Below are 16,359 nucleotides of genomic sequence, written 5' to 3'. Positions count from 1 at the left end.
CTTTACACATAAACATCCCTTCCACTGCAGGCACGTGTAATTAATCCGACCACTTCTAGCAGTCTGTGCAGTCATTATAGAGGCGGATGTGAGTGAGCCATTAACTCGGATGACTGTGTGCTTAGCAGGTGTGGCCGCTCCCCGCGCTGCCAAGTCCTCGCCGCTAGAAAGGGAGGCTGCAATTAGCAGAGCGCCGGATCACATCACGGTCTGCGGCTGTTTAAGAATATAACGTGTCGTTATTAGTGGGTGAATGGAAAGTGCACGTCTGTGAAGACTGAAGAGGGAGACAGGGAAAATGGTCTATTAATATCCTAAGCAGCCATTCCTATGTTATATCGGTCATGGTTAACAACCATCATAGAAAATAGAGCAGATCCAGCATCATCTGGTGCACGCTGAGCAACTGGGAAAGATGACCGATGGAGGAGATACTGTATATGGAGAGAAGCATTGGACACGGCTTAAATCATTAAATTATGTTTTCTTTTTAATTTGCATCACCTTGGATGAATAATATTCGGCTCCCCCCCTCAGTGTATAACATCCAGCACCCTCGCCCCCTCCCAGTATATCACATCCAGCACCCTCACCCCCCAGTGTATAACATCCGGCCCCTCACCCCCAGTGCATAACATCCAGCACCCTCGCCCCCAGTGTATAACATCCTGCCCCTTAACCTCCAGTGTATAACATCCAGCCCCCTCCCCCTCGGTGTATAAATTCCAGCACCCTCCCCCTCAGTGTATAACATCCAGCACCCTCGACCCCCCAGTACATCACATCCAGCCCCTTCATCCCCTGGTGTATAACATCCATCCCCCTCACCCCCGATGTATAACATCTGGCCCCTCACCCCCTAGTGTACAACATCCAGCCCCTCACCCCCCAGTGTATAACAGCCGGCCCCTCACCCCCCAGTGTATAACATCCTGCCCCCTAACCCCCAGTGTATAACATCCTGCCCCCTAACCCCCAGTGGATAACATCCAGCACCCTCGCCCCCAGTGTATAACATCCAGCACCCTTGCCCCCAGTGTATAACATTCAGCCCCCTCACCCGCCAGTGTATAACCTACAGCACCCTCACCCCCAATGAATAACATTCAGCCCCCTAACCACCAGTGTATAACATATGGCCCCTCCCCCAGTGTAAAACATCCAGCCCCCTAACCCCCCGTGTATAACATCCATACCGCTCACCCACTGGTGTATAAAATGCTGCCCCTTCACCCTCCGGTATATAACATCCAGCCCCTCACCCCTAGTGTATAACATCCGGCCCCTCCCCCAGTGTAAAACATCCAGCCCCCTAACCCCCCGTGTATAACATCCATACCGCTCACCCACTGGTGTATAAAATGCTGCCCCTTCACCCTCCGGTATATAACATCCAGCCCCTCACCCCTAGTGTATAACATCCGGCCCCTCGCCCCCCAGTGTATAACATTCAGCCCCATCACCCTCCCAGTGTATAACATCCATCCCCCTCACCCCCTGGTGTACAACAACCAGCCCCCTCACCCCCCGGTGAATAACATCCGGCCCCTTAACCCCCAGTGTATAACAATCAGCCCCCTCGCCTGACAATGTATAACATACAGCCCCCTCACCCCCCAATATATAACATTCAGCCCCCTAACCACCAGTGTATAACATATGGCCCCTCCCCCAGTGTAAAACATCCAGCCCCCTAACCCCCCGTGTATAACATCCATACCGCTCACCCACTGGTGTATAAAATGCTGCCCCTTCACCCTCCGGTATATAACATCCAGCCCCTCACCCCTAGTGTATAACATCCGGCCCCTCGCCCCCCAGTGTATAACATTCAGCCCCATCACCCTCCCAGTGTATAACATCCATCCCCCTCACCCCCTGGTGTACAACAACCAGCCCCCTCACCCCCCGGTGAATAACATCCGGCCCCTTAACCCCCAGTGTATAACAATCAGCCCTCTCGCCTGACAATGTATAACATACAGCCCCCTCACCCCCCAATATATAACCTTCAGCCCCCTAACCACCAGTGTATAACATCTGGCCCCTTGCCCTCCAGTGTAAAACATCCAGCTTCCTAACCCCCAGTGTAAAACATCTAGCCCCCTAACCCCCAGTGTAAAACATCCAGCCCCCTCACCCACCAGTGTATAAAATCCTGCCCCTTCACCCCCCGGTGTATAACATCTGGCCCCTTGCCCACCAGTGTATAACATCCAGCCCCATAACCCCCAGAGTATAACATCCAGCCCCCCCTCAACCCAGGGTGTATAACATCCGGCCCCTCACCCCCCAGTGTATAACATAAGGCCCCTCACCCCCAGTGTATAACATTCAGCCCCCTCACCCTCCAGTGTATGAAATACAGCACCCTCACCCCCAATGTATAACATTCAGCCCCCTCACACCCCAGAGTATAACATCCAGCCCCCTCCCCCTTGGTATATAACATCTAGCCCCCTCGTCCCCAGTGTATAACAGTCGGCCCCCCTCAATCCCCGATTTATAACATCCAGCCCCTCATCCTCCAGTATATAACATTGTGCCCCCTGTACAGATGGTGGAGGAGGATAATACTATGGGCTGTTATCAGGGGTCAGATTATTAGTTAAAGTTATGGGAAATCTTAATGCTTCAGCATAAAACATTGCGGACAATAGTAGCTTCCAGCTTTCTGGGAGAAGTTTGGGAACATTATTTTACCATTTAAACTACATAGATAAAATAGAAAACGCAGAATTAGCACAGGGCCCGCATGGCACACACAGTGGCAGACACAACCTCAGTACCCCTAATTGTTGGACTACAGTTGTCAGACATTATTCCATAAATCCTATATAAACACATTCCAGATTCTTTTCCTTTTTTGATCCAGAAATACTAGACATTTATGGTGCAGTGAGCCATGTGTAAGGCATTAATGGTTTTCCTGCAATGCGCCCATCCCGGTGACTCAGGTTTCTGTCGCTTTGTGGTCATTTCTGCCTTTTTATGTAAAGATGGATATTTTGGCAGAAGAACTATTATTCTAGGTGTGTCATGCCCTCCATGGTCTAGTTACCCCATGCCGGGTTTGTTGGCACAATGTAAGAAGTTGGGTGGTGCCTGCTCCATGTATTTACTGGCTACTGAGAAGATACGTTGACCGCACCCTATCGTCTGTGTGTTCATGATAGGACTCAGCCATATCTGCTTTGTTCAGAGAGGGAACACCCCATAAGATCTGCCATACACCAAGGACATCCCACAAGACCTGCTGTAAACTAGTAATACCCCACAAGATCAGCCATATGGCGGTAACACCCCACAAGTACTGCCATGTACGGAAGTCACGCCACAAGATCTGCCATAGTGAGCATCCCACAAGACCTGCAGTGTACCAAGGACACCACACAAGACCAGCCATATGCCGGTAACACCCCACAGGACCCAATGCAAACCAGGAACACCCCCATAAGATCAGCCATATGCCTGTAACACCCCACAAACACTGTCATGTACCAAGGTCATCCCACAAGACCTGAAGTGTATCAAATACACCACACAAGACCACTCGTATACCAGGAACACTTCCTAAGACCTGTCGTAAACCAGGAACCCCCTACAAGGCCTGCCATGTACGGGAACACCCCACAAGGCCTGCTGTATACTGGGGACACCCCACAAGACCTGCCGTATATCGGGAACATCCCACAAGACCTGCCGTATACCGGGAAAGTCCCACAAGACCTGAAATATACAGGGAACATCCCACAAAACCTGCCGTATACCAGGAACACCCCACAAGACCTGCTGTATACTGGGAACACTCCAGAAGAACTGCCGTATGCCGGGAACATCCCACAAGACCTGCTGTGTCCTGGGAACACCCCACAAAGCCTGCCGTATACTGGGAAAACCCCACAAGACCTGCTGTATACCAGAAATACCCCACAAGACCTGCCATATACAAGGAACACCCCACAAGACCTGTTGTATACAAGGAACACTCTACAAACCCTGTTGTATACCAGGAACATCCCACAAGACCTGCTGTATATGAGGAACACTCTACAAGGCCTGTCGTATACCGGGAATATCCCACAAGACTTGACGTGTACTGGAAGAACTCACAACACCTGCCATATCCTGGAAGCATCCCAGTAAACATGCTGTCTACCAAAAATGCCCCACAAGACCTGCCATATACAGGGAGCACCCCAATAAATAAGCCGTACATCAACAACACCCCACAAGACCTGCCACATCCAGGGAACATCCCACAACCCTTCCAACACATCATCGTGAAGAACCTTAGTAGCTCTTGACGTGTTTCCTAATATATCCCACCCTAGATGCCATTGTTCCAAGATAATCAGTATTATTCCAATGTATAAATTTAATCTTATAGTGTATATATGTATGCTTATGAATACAAGAGTGATCAGACCTTTATTTTCTCATACAGAGCTCCAAATCGTCAGCATAAATATTGCAGTAAAATATAAAGTTCTTCCTACCTACAACCACCACTAGGGGGAGTGCAAGATATACAGATCATACATTGAACTGAATAAGAAAACTGTATGCAGTGAGCTCCCCCTAGTGGTGGCTGCTGAAGATAAGATCTAACGATTGAAGCAGCTGCTTCCATGTTACATACATCTTTGCTTCTAATAAGTAGGGTGCCTAGATTAATGAGGCCTCGTTATACAAGAACTAAATCCATATTTTATGTCTTTTCAGCTCTTCATGACAGATAATTCTTTAGTGCATTGGCGCATTGCTGTGAATACTAGGAAGTCGGCATGGATTTTTCTAGAAATTCTAGTATGTGCCATCCACCCGTTTCCCTTCGAGCGACGGTGTGAAGAAAACAAGGTACCCGACTCGGAGAAACTGGTCTTCCTCTCACAAGCCGAAATATTCCTGTCCATCCTGATGTTCCTTCGTGTTTACCTGTTGCCCAGGACGGTGCTGCTTCATAGTAAGGTGCTGGTGGACGCCTCTTATCGGAGCATCGGGGCCCTAAACAAGATCAAATTTCAGTACCAGTTTGTTATAAAGATCCTGATGAACACCTGCCCAGGTCGGGTCCTGCTCATCCTGACCGTCAGTCTCTGGATTGTGTCTTCTTGGGTCCTGTCCGTGTGTGAGAGGTAAGAGGGCAACTAATGATTCCTCATTGGGGGCAAATAAAGGTTTGGTGCAAGTTCTCTAGGGGGAAATACACTAATTATCTGCTAATAGATTACCATGCCACCTAAATATGTGTTCAGGTGTGATAGAGGTAAATCTAAAGGTACCTTCACACTAAACGATATCGCTAGCGATCCGTGACGTTGCAGCGTCCTGGCTAGCGATATCGCTGAGTTTGACAGGCAGCAGCGATCAGGATCCTGCTGTGATATCGCTGGTCGTTGGTTAAAGTTCAGAACTTTATTTGGTCGTCAGACCGGCGTGTATCGTCGTGTTTCACAGCAAAAGCAACGATGCCAGCAATGTTTTACACTGGTAACCAGGGTAAATATCGGGTTACTAAGCGCAGGGCCGCGCTTAGTAACCCGATGTTTACCCTGGTTACCATCGTAAAAGTAAAAAAAACAAACAGTACATACTCACCTTCTGATGTCTGTCACACGTCCCTCGCCGTCCGCTTCCTGCACTGACTGAGTGCCGGCCGTAAAGTAAAAGTACAGCACAGCGGTGACGTCACCGCTCTGCTGTTAGGGCCGGCGCTCAGTCAGTGCAGGGAAGCGGACGCCGGGGGACGCGAAGGTGAGTATGTACTGTTTGTTTTTTTACATTTTACACTGGTAACCAGGGTAAACATCGGGTTACTAAGCGCGGCCCTGCGCTTAGCAACCCGATGTTTACCCTGGTTACCCGGGGACCTCGGCATCGTTGGTCGCTGGAGAGCTGTCTATGTGACAGCTCTCCAGCGACCACACAGCGACGCTGCAGCGATCGGGATCGTTGTCTGTATCGCTGCAGCGTCGCTTAGTGTGAAGCTACCTTAAAAGAGCAGTATTATAGTAGTTATATTCTTGTACATGGAAGCAGTATTATAGTAGTTATATTCTTGTACATAGGAGCAGTGTTATAGTAGTTATATTCTTGTACGTAGGGGGCATTATTATAGTAGTTATATTCTTGTACATAGGAGCAGTATTATAGTAGTCATATTCTTGTACATAGGGAGTAGTATTATAGTAGTTAAATTCTTGTATGTAGGGGCAGTATTATAGTAATTATATTCTTGTACATAAGGGCAGTATTATAGTAATTATAGTCTTGTACATAGGGGCAGTATTATAGTAGTTATGTTCTTGTACATAGGGGCAGTTTTTTAGTAGTTATATTCTTGTACATAGGGGCAGTATTATAGTAGTTATATTCTTGTACATTGGAGCAGTATTACAGTAGTCATATTCTTGTACATAGGGGCAGTATTATAGTAGCTATATTCTTGTACAAAGAGGCAGCATCATAGTAGTTATATTCTTGTACATAGGGGCAGTATTATAGTAGTTATATTCTTGTACATAGGAGAAGTATTATAGTAGTTATATTCTTGTACATAGGCGCAGTATTATAGTAGTTATATTATTGTACATAGGAGCAGTATTACAGTAGTTATATTCTTGTACATAGGGGGAGTATTATAGTAGTTATATTATTGTACATAGGAGCAGTATTATAGTAGTTATATTCTTGTACATAGGGGGAGTATTATAGTAGTTATATTCTTGCACATAGGGGGCAGTATTATAGTAGTTATATTATTGTACATAGGAGCAGTATTATAGTAGTTATATTCTTGTACATAGGCGCAGTATTATAGTAGTTATATTCTTGTACATAGGGGGCAGTATTATAGCCGTTATATATTTGTTTTCACAGAGATACAACAGCTGATCTGACCAGTGCTATGTGGTTGATTCCTATCACCTTTCTAACCATTGGCTATGGAGATTTGGTGCCTGTAACGGTGTGTGGGAAGATGGTGTGCCTTTTCACTGGAGTTATGGTAAGACAAAACACTCGGGTTCTCGAAGGACAGGCAAAAGCTAGGACATGATAGAAGCCATATCATGAACATTTTTTCCTATTTGCTAGATGAAACTATTTTTTATATTATCCCATATCCTCATGACACAACTCTTCATGGCTCCATGTTCATTATGTGACACTGACTTTGTAGGGGGGTTTCACCTCGTGTGTCTTTTTCAGGGGGTCGGATGTACGGCTTTAATCGTTGCTGTAGCTGCTCAGAAACTGGAATTTACAAAGGCAGAGAAGCACGTCCACAACTTCATGATGGATATACGTTATATGAAACAGGTAAGTGTTGCATTGCAGAATAATTAGTGTATAGATATTTTTTTATAGAAACGGCTTTTTTTTTTTCTTGGGTGTATCAAATAAAACTTGCACGTTCACTTCACATTGTCTTCCATTTTCATACACTGTGGGTGACAATTGCATTAAATGGTCCGTCTCTAACAGCAGCAACCAGAGCTGGCGCAGATTGCTGCTGTTAACTATTTAGATGCTGCTGTCAATCTCTGACAGCAGCTTTTAAATTGTTGCAATTCGTCTTCATGGTATTGTGATTGCGGGGTGCTAATGATCAAGCGATGGTCGGTTTAAAAATAAGATAGAAAGTAATAGTTAATAAAATAAGCTTTTTTAATTAAATATTAAGATAATAAAAAATGGAATCACCTTTTTACGCCAATTTAAAAATAAAGAAACGAAAAAAATAAACATTTGAAGCCCAATTTATTATAGCCCATGTGCTTGTATTTTCATTTTTTTCTGTTTCAAGATTCTTTTTTATTTTGTGACACTATTTTTTTTTCTAAATTGCACCTTTTTTTTAAGTTTTTTTTACTTTAGCTATTTTTTCCTGCTGTTTGCCATTATGTTTTTGGAAATTCACAAGCTTGCAGACGATTTGTTATTTTTAACTATTTTAATAAGTCGCAACATTTTTTACCCGAACGTTTTCCAATTCCTTACAAAGTGATTTATTTGCATATTGGAAAGTTTTGCGCGTATTCTTAATCCAATTTTAATGGATCATGTAAGTGGCTTCGGGCTGTCAAAAATGTCATCCAAGGCCTCTTTCACACTAGCGTCGTGCACTGCACGTCGCTATGCGTCGTTTTGCAGAAAAAATGCATCCTGCAAAATTGCTTGCAGGATGTGTTTTTTCTCCATAGACTTTTATTAGTGACGCAGTGCGACGGTTGAGTTGTGTTGCGTCGGACCGTCGCCACCAAAAAACGTTGCTTGTAACGTTTTTTGGTGCGTAGTCTGCAGCATTTCCAACCGCACATGCACGGCCGGAACTCCGCCCCCGCCTCCCCGCACCTCACAATGGGGCAGCGGATGCACTGAAAAACAGCACCCGCTGCCCCCGTTGTGCGGCACTTGCACAGTATGCGTCGGTGCGCTGCCACATTGCATTGCGACGTGCAGTGCACGACGCTAATGTGAAAGTAGCTTAAACAGGTAAAAGAAATAACTAAAAAAATGCAGTTTGCTTGGTTTTGTGCAAAATGCATGAACCAGTGTGCGCTATTTTGAAGAATTTGGTACCAAACAAAAAAAAAAAAAAAATCAGCAACCAATATAATTAGAGAAAAAAAATACTTAAAAAAAAAAAATAAAAAATTAGTTAAAGTCCGATCTATGAAAATATAAACTTAATAAACCAATATGGTAAATGGTGTTAAAAAAAAAAATTAAATGCTGAATTGAGTTTTTGGGGGTCATTTTGCAATAAAAAGTGGTTAAAACGTTGTATATATCCCCAAATGACAGGGAAAACATCTGCTTGCTGACAGTGAAGGGAAACCTTCCGACAGATGGCAATCAGCATAGATTAACCCTTAATGCACCCTTACGCCTAAATTCTTCTGCCTTGGACGTGTTGTCCTCCATCATAGCAACCGTTGGCACAACACACCGGTGGGCTCAGCAAACAATACAGATCCGGCTCTGGGACCAGCAGGAGCCGTCAGCCTGAGAAATGACCTTACCGAATACAATAGTGATCTCATCTGCCAGCAGGTTCCTGACCGCGTGCTACCTGCGCTGCACCCTGGGAATCGAGTTCTGCACTTAGTGGCAGTATGCTGTGATGCCGCCACTGTTACACATCACATGTATGAAGCCATCAATGTGAAGAAACTCCCAGTGGTGCCTCATGAGATCAAGAATCATGTGATGGGGCAAAAACGTAACAATAACTGCCCTGACCATTTTTCCCAGAAAGGATAACCTCCAAATTGTGCTGGTAAATAGTGGGAAGATAATACTGATGTCTAAAGGGACAGGGTGCAGTGCAATAGGGTTATACAATGTCTATATTAACTGTACCATACTGTGCCTGGAGCAACACAGAGAGATGAGAAGTAACATGTAATTCCTAAATAAAGCCACCACACATGTGCATGATAATATTGCCAGATCAATAGCGCCATACAGTTCCCAGATTAAGAGCATAATATAGCATCCAGATCAAGTGCCACATAGGGTCCAGATCACAGGCATCAGAGAGTCTAGATCAATCGTGCCATAGCGTCCAGATTAATAGCGCCATTCAGTGTCATGATCGATGGCGCCATGCAGAGTCCGGCTCAATAGCGCCATACAGTACCAAGACTAAGAGCATAATATAGCATCCAGATCAATGCCATATAGGGCCTAGATCAATTATTCCATAGTGTCCGGTTTGATAGTGCCATACAGTGTCGGGACCAATAGCACCACTCAGTGTCCGGATCAATAGCGCTATAGTGTCCAGATCAATAGTGCTATACAGTGTCTGGATTGATAGCGCCACGCAGTGTCCAGACCGACAGCTCTACACAGTGTCCGGATCGATAGCGCCATACAGTGTCCAGATCGATAGCCCCAGTGTCTGGCTCAAGAGCGCCATACAGTGTCCGGATCGATACCGCCATAGTGTCCAGATCAGTAGCGACATACAGTGTCCGGATTGATAGCGTCACACAGTGTCCGGATCGATAGCGCCATACAGTGTCCGAATCAATAGCCCCAGTGTCTGTCTCAGGAGCGCCAGTGTCCAGATCGATGGCGCCATAGTGTCCAGATCAATAGCGCCATACAGTGTCCAGATTGATAGCGTCACACAGTGTCCAGATCGATAGCGCCACACAGTGTCCGGTTCGATAGCGCCCTACAGTGTCCAGATCGATAGCGCCATAGTGTCCGGATCGATAGCGCCACACACTGTCCGGTTCGATAGCGCCATACAGTGTCTGGATCGATAGCGCCATAGTGTCCGGATCAATAGTGCCATACAGTGTCCAGATCGAGAGCGCCACACAGTGTCCGATTCGATAGCGCCATACAGTGTCCGGATCCATAACGCCACAGCTTCAAGACGAATGATGCCATACAGTGTCCAGATCAATAGTGATAGTGTCTAGATCAATAGTATCATACAGTATCCTAATGAATAATGCTATAGTGTCCAGATCAATAGTATCATACAGTGCCCAAATCAATACTGCCAGTGTGCATCGACAACATATAGCACCCCAGCTATACAATGTCCATAGCAATAGCGCAACATTAAGAGTACCATATAGTATCTCGGCCAGTAATGCCCAGATAAATACTGGAGAGCCCAGTAGTGTCAGGTGTATAGTACCGTACAGCATCCCTTTGGCTTACTACTCTTACATCTATACGTTTATACCACAGGCATCTTCTGGTTACCTCCCGCAGTACCTCACCCATTCAGTAACATGACCCTGCCGGTTGTGTTGTGCTGGCACACTACCCGCCACATAGTGCGTTCTAAAGTTGTACAATAGTTAAGGAAACTTCAGTCACACCACCGGAGGGACCAAATGTCCTGCGACCTTCTGATAACGACCTTGCCTTTCTACTTCTATTACGGGCAACAGAGGCTTTTTCTCCATCTTTCTCAGCATCCCAAAAGGTGCCCTTGGTAGCCGCACAATACCGGGAGGCCCCAAAGGGCGCGACCTGTGGATTCTTATTATAGCTGGGTCAGAAGACTTCAGCTTCCACACAGGAAACAATTAAGATTTCCATACAGGAAGAGAGACATTTATGAATCATGTTATGGCAGATCCACAATGGAGACAATCGGGGGCATTAATACGCATCGGCCGGTGGCCCGTCTTCCAGATTTGACCTCTTGGGAACCCATCTTTTGAAAAGCCATAGTGAACATTAAACACTATTCTCCTGAAATGGCCGGATTGACTCATTTCCAACAAAAAAGGAAAGCTTTTTTATAGTAAAGCGGGAAGTTTGTTCCTAATTGGTGCCTGTTGGAAAGTTCGCTTCCTGTTCTTCATTACTTTTTATTTACTTAAATGCATTTATTTAGGGTTATAAATAATTTTTGGAATTGGATAATTTTTGGAATTGGGTTTCATTCCAAATGTATTACTGTTTGGCATTACAGTTTTATTCCTGACTGCAGAACGAGTTAACGGAGTATTCATTGGTAAACTCTTTCTAAGAGGGAACGTTTAACTCTTGTCTGAACTCCCCTGTGTCTATTTATGACCACATCAATGTTGGGCAGAACTTTGATGTGGTCATAGATTTAAATGAGGAGAGCTCAGAAAACACAGATAAGCCTTTCAAAATTTAAATCAGGATCCATGGGATAACATTTCTTTTTGTGGCTAGTGACATGTCAAGATTGGCATGCCAAGGTGAGGAGACTTTTAAGCCTTGCAATGCTCTTCTGCGAAATTAAATATACAAATAGTCTCTTCAGAGAGGAAGAGGACAGGAACTTTAGAGCCATCTATTTGAAGTAGCAATCCTAAAAGCCAATATCGACCCTTGCCACATGGCTTAGGATAAAAGCCAAACCATAATCTCAATTTGCAGACACTGTGTTTCGGGGTACTGCCCCTCGTCAGTGCAAAGTATGAGATCTGGTTTGACTGTGTGAGAGGTGTCTGACCAGGATCCAAGGGGTAACGTTTTGCATTCCTTAGAATGAATTTATCCTAAGTCATATGGCAAGGCTCGTTAAAGAATCGGTATTGACTTTTAGGATTACTACTTCCACTAGGTGGTGCTAGAGTTCGACTCCTCTTCCTCTCTGAAGAGGTAATTTGCATATTTAATGTCCCAGAGGAGCATTGAAATGCTTTTAAGTCTCCTCAGCATGGCATGGCAGTCTTGACATGTCAATTTCCGCAAGGAGAAACCTTACCCCTTGCATCCCAGTCAGACGCCTCTCATCCAGCCAAACCAGATTTCACACTTTGCACTGATAAAGGGCAACAAACACAGTGTCTGCACATTAAGATTATGGTTTTGGCTTTTATCCTAAGTTATGTGGCAAGGCTCGTTAAAGGGTCGATATTGACTTTTAGGTTTGCTACTTCCAATAGGTGGTGCTAGAGTTCTAGTCTTCTTCCTTTAAAACAGAATAAGCTCACTTACTGGTTCTCAGTTAGCTTATTCTACAGCCAGCAATGTTCAGGGAAACAAAGAGCCTGTAATAGACAAAGGTGCCAATTTTTTTTATGAAATCCAATTGAGAAAATATGTTTTGGGGAAAATCATAAACTGAAGAAACACCTGCACTTATGTTGAACTTGACGAACAGGCGTAGCCACGCTCTCTTCTACCCCCTTCCTAACTCCCCCAATTTTTGCAGAGCTGATAAAAACTGATAAAACTGGCAGGAAAATTTTGGCAACTCCGCATTACAGAAAAAGTTTGAAAACTTTTCAAAGCATTTTATACCAGTTTTCTGGTGAAAACACTTTTATAAATCTCCCCCTTTTCTCTTTCAGATTAAATGTGCAGCTGCCAATGTATTGCGAGAGGCCTGGCTGCTCCACAAGCACACGAAGCAGGGAGACATGGCCAAGATCCAAATGCACCAGCGGGAGCTATTAGGAGCCATTCATATGTAAGTCCAACGTCACAAGCCCCATTTATTGCCCTTTGGATCCAAGGTCTTTCCATAACTTATACCCATACAATTTTAGAAGTTTTTTTCAATAAAAGTTCAAAATTAAGGGATACCAAGTAGGACAATAGTGGCATCAGAGAGGGAGGAGTAGCTACCTTTTTCTACTTGGGTTCACATATGTCATTGTTCTTTGATTTTTTTGTTTGGAGGTTCAAAAATTCATATTTATTTTTACAGATTCCGTCGAAAAAGAATAAAGCACAAAAATCTGAAGGATCAGGTAAATGCCATGGTCGACATTTCCAAAGTAAGTGGAAGAATTGGTGGTAATCATTATTTGGTGTTCTTAAAGCCCAAATGTATGGGTGTCCTTCAATAATGTCCTATGTTGTCTAGATGCAGATGATCATGACGGACCTTGATTATAACTTTACCTCCTCACACCAAGACCTGGAGAAGAGGATCGACCAACTAGATAAGAAACTGGATGAGATCAGCCGTTTAATATTGACAGCCATAGAGTCTCCCCAGTTGACACACTGACACGGACAAGCCAAGACATTTGGAAGGTCCTCTTGAAACTCTCGGACATCTCTCTCGTTTTGTTTACCATTGAATAATTGTCTTCCACCTCCCCGCCTTCATTGTTCGAAGGGTTAAGAGGAAAATAACACTATTTGTCTGCTTGGAGCCTCGAGAGGATTGGTTACTACTAAATAAACTTTGTTGTAGTTGACTCATCTTCAGAACTACTGATGAGGTCTTCAAAGGAGATAAGGTCAAATGGTGGTCTTCATGGACATCTTGTACTACACATTTGAAGCATGGATCATAAGGTTTTATGTCCATCTCTGAAAGGAGTATATGTCATTTTTAAATAAGAGATTATTTTTGTAGATCTACAGTAGATGAGTACAAAATATGATTATTGGCCAACATGAAGTGAAAAGATGGGATAAAGACAAAGCTTGGTTCAAAAACTGAAGCCAAGGTGGGATTATAATTGGAAAGATGTAGCCAAGGCTGTGCTATGGTTGACAAGGTGGAGCCAAAGAGGGACCCAAGGTAGAACCTAATTGGGTCCTTGGTTAAAAAAGTGATGCCAAGGGGGCTTCTTGATTAAAAAAAGTGGAGCCAAGGTTGAGACTTTGTTGAATATATAGAACCAAGGTTAAGCTTTGGGTGAATTAACATAGCCAGGATGGGGCCATGGCTGAAAAGTGGTAAAGCCAAGGTTGAGCTGTGAATGATAAGCTTTGGGAAGATGCATCCTTGGTTTAAAAAAAAAAAGCACTGAGATCAGATCTTCTCGAAAAATGTTGGAGCCAAAGTTAAGAATTGATTGAAAAGTTAGGTCAAGGGTGAGCCTTGGTTAAAAAGCTGATCCAAAAAGCAGCCTCTTGATTGAGAAACTGAAGCCATGGTGGGATCTAAATTGGAAAGGTGTAGCCAAGGCTTTGTTATAGTTGATAAGGTGAAGCCAAAGATAAGTCTTGGTGAAAATGGTAGAACAAATGTGGGTCATTGGTTAAAAAGATGATCGCAAAGTGGCTCTTTGGTTTAAAAGGTGAAATCAAGGTTTAGCTGAAAAAAAAGGAGCACGGGGCTAAGCTTTGTGTGAATTAGTCTTGCCGAGATGGAGTCCTGGATGAAATGGTGAAGCCTGGGTTGAGCTTTGAACAAACAGGTTGAAACGGGTCTTTAGTGGAAAAGGTGGTGCCAAGATGGGCTCTTGTTTAAAGATGGTGGGCTTAAGTTTAATCCTTTATTTAAAAGATGGTGTCTGGATTTAAAACATTTAGCCATAGTTGAGCCTTACTAAAGAAAATGATGCTTAAGTGGGGTTCTTGGCAAGGTGGGGCATTGTGAAGCCACAGTTAAGTCTTAATCTGTAGACGTTAGTAGAGGTGGAGAACTCTAAAGTAAACTTGATATTGGAAGGAGGTTTGCTAACATAGTAAATGAGATGCTTTACAAATCACTACAACTTTTAGGATCGGAAGTCCAGATCCAAGAAATTAAGTGCTTGTAGATAAAAAGTTCAGAATTCACAAATTTCACAGGATTATAACTGCCTGAAAAATGGGACCAAGTTCCATTTAAAAAGGAGAATTCTTCTGAAATGTTAAAGCTATATTTGATGTTTGTCTGTTTATTGACAATAGGGCAGGGTCATGTTTTCAAATAATATATAGATGTAACTAAGAGAACTTTCAGATTCTGACCAAACCCATAAAAAAACTATGCAGAATAACAACAGAGTAATAAAGAATATTTTAGCTCTTGTTTGTCATCTTATTGTCTTGTCTACCTTTGAGGGATTTTCCAGGAATAACAATGTTTTGCCTATCCTTAAAGTGAGCATACTCATTAGATGACTTTTAAGCCAAACCGGTTAATTTTAGCTATGGTCACAAGGGGGTATTCTCTGCGTATAGAGGAGAGAACGTTTTTCCACCAACATAGAAGAGGATTCTTTACTGTTAGGGTAGTGAGAGGCCTGGATGTCATTCTGGAGCACAACAATATTGTATCTTACAGTTATTATGTTCTTTAGAAGGACGCAGAGCTGGGGATTTTTTCTGATGGAATATAGGCTGAATTGGATGGACAAATGTCTTTTTTTGGCCTTGCTAACTATGTTTGCAGGAATTGTAGACCATCTAATGTTAATGGAGGTATCCAAACTCTCCTCCAAGGCAGATATTTAGGGAAAAGAAGGATTGGACATGTTGAATTTTAACATGCCTGATCTTTTTGCTCTCCTGGGGAGATATGCCATTGCTTACTACACTATTACCTATTACAACTGAAAACATTCATGCTCAGGGTACTTTACTTTAGCCTGTGACATCTGTGCTGGCGCCTGCCCAGTTTCTGCTTCTGTCACCGGACGGCGCTGCACTTTTCATGAGGGCAACAACTTTGTGGTTCTGTGTAAATCTCTGTCACTTGTGCTGCCGGCCAGGCTTGGAGTTTGTTGGCTAACTTCTGTTTTGTGTTGGCTCCCTGCTATTGGCTGATGGCTATTTCAGCTCCTGAGTTCCTGTCTACCACGGCCAGTTATAAACTCTGCCTGACCTGGTTAACACTGTTATTCTGACTTTACTCTGATAAGTAGATTCCGGACAGAATTAAGGTCAAGTAAAACCTATAACCGGCAATGAGAGGAAGGGAGCTTGGGGTTTTCGTAGTATGAGCCACGCCTGAGGCCATACGTCTATCAATTCCAAGAAGACCTTGGCCTTCACCCTGTCAACTTAAACAGGGCACAATGGGTTGAGTCCATGAAGGGGCTGCTGGCCAGTAGAATGGGTTGGCAGAGAAAGGTTTAAAACAAGAGAAGAAACCAAATCAGAATTGTCAAATAATGCAAGGTCAGCAACTTTATAACATACGTCAGCACAGCAGACATATATGGA

The 16,359-nt window shown here is 43.9% G+C and overlaps 1 protein-coding gene across 1 annotated transcript in view; it reads left to right on the top strand.

Annotated features, from left to right (window-relative positions):
* KCNN4 (potassium calcium-activated channel subfamily N member 4) overlaps positions 1-15,222 on the top strand; it is a 56,257-nt gene extending 41,035 nt beyond the window's left edge. Inside the window, exons 3-8 of the mRNA XM_077260027.1 lie at positions 4,726-5,138; positions 6,883-7,009; positions 7,213-7,323; positions 12,816-12,934; positions 13,175-13,244; positions 13,334-15,222. Of these exons, the coding sequence (XP_077116142.1) occupies positions 4,726-5,138; positions 6,883-7,009; positions 7,213-7,323; positions 12,816-12,934; positions 13,175-13,244; positions 13,334-13,480 (987 nt within the window). The 3' untranslated portion in view covers positions 13,481-15,222. The remainder of the gene's footprint in view (positions 1-4,725; positions 5,139-6,882; positions 7,010-7,212; positions 7,324-12,815; positions 12,935-13,174; positions 13,245-13,333) is intronic.
* Positions 15,223-16,359: the final 1,137 nt, after the last annotated feature.

Source organism: Ranitomeya variabilis, chromosome 4 (genome assembly GCF_051348905.1).
Source record: "Ranitomeya variabilis isolate aRanVar5 chromosome 4, aRanVar5.hap1, whole genome shotgun sequence".
NCBI classification, from domain to species: domain Eukaryota; kingdom Metazoa; phylum Chordata; class Amphibia; order Anura; family Dendrobatidae; genus Ranitomeya; species Ranitomeya variabilis.
The sequence above is the reverse complement of the archived record's forward strand: the minus strand, read 5'-3'. Positions and strand labels throughout refer to the sequence as shown.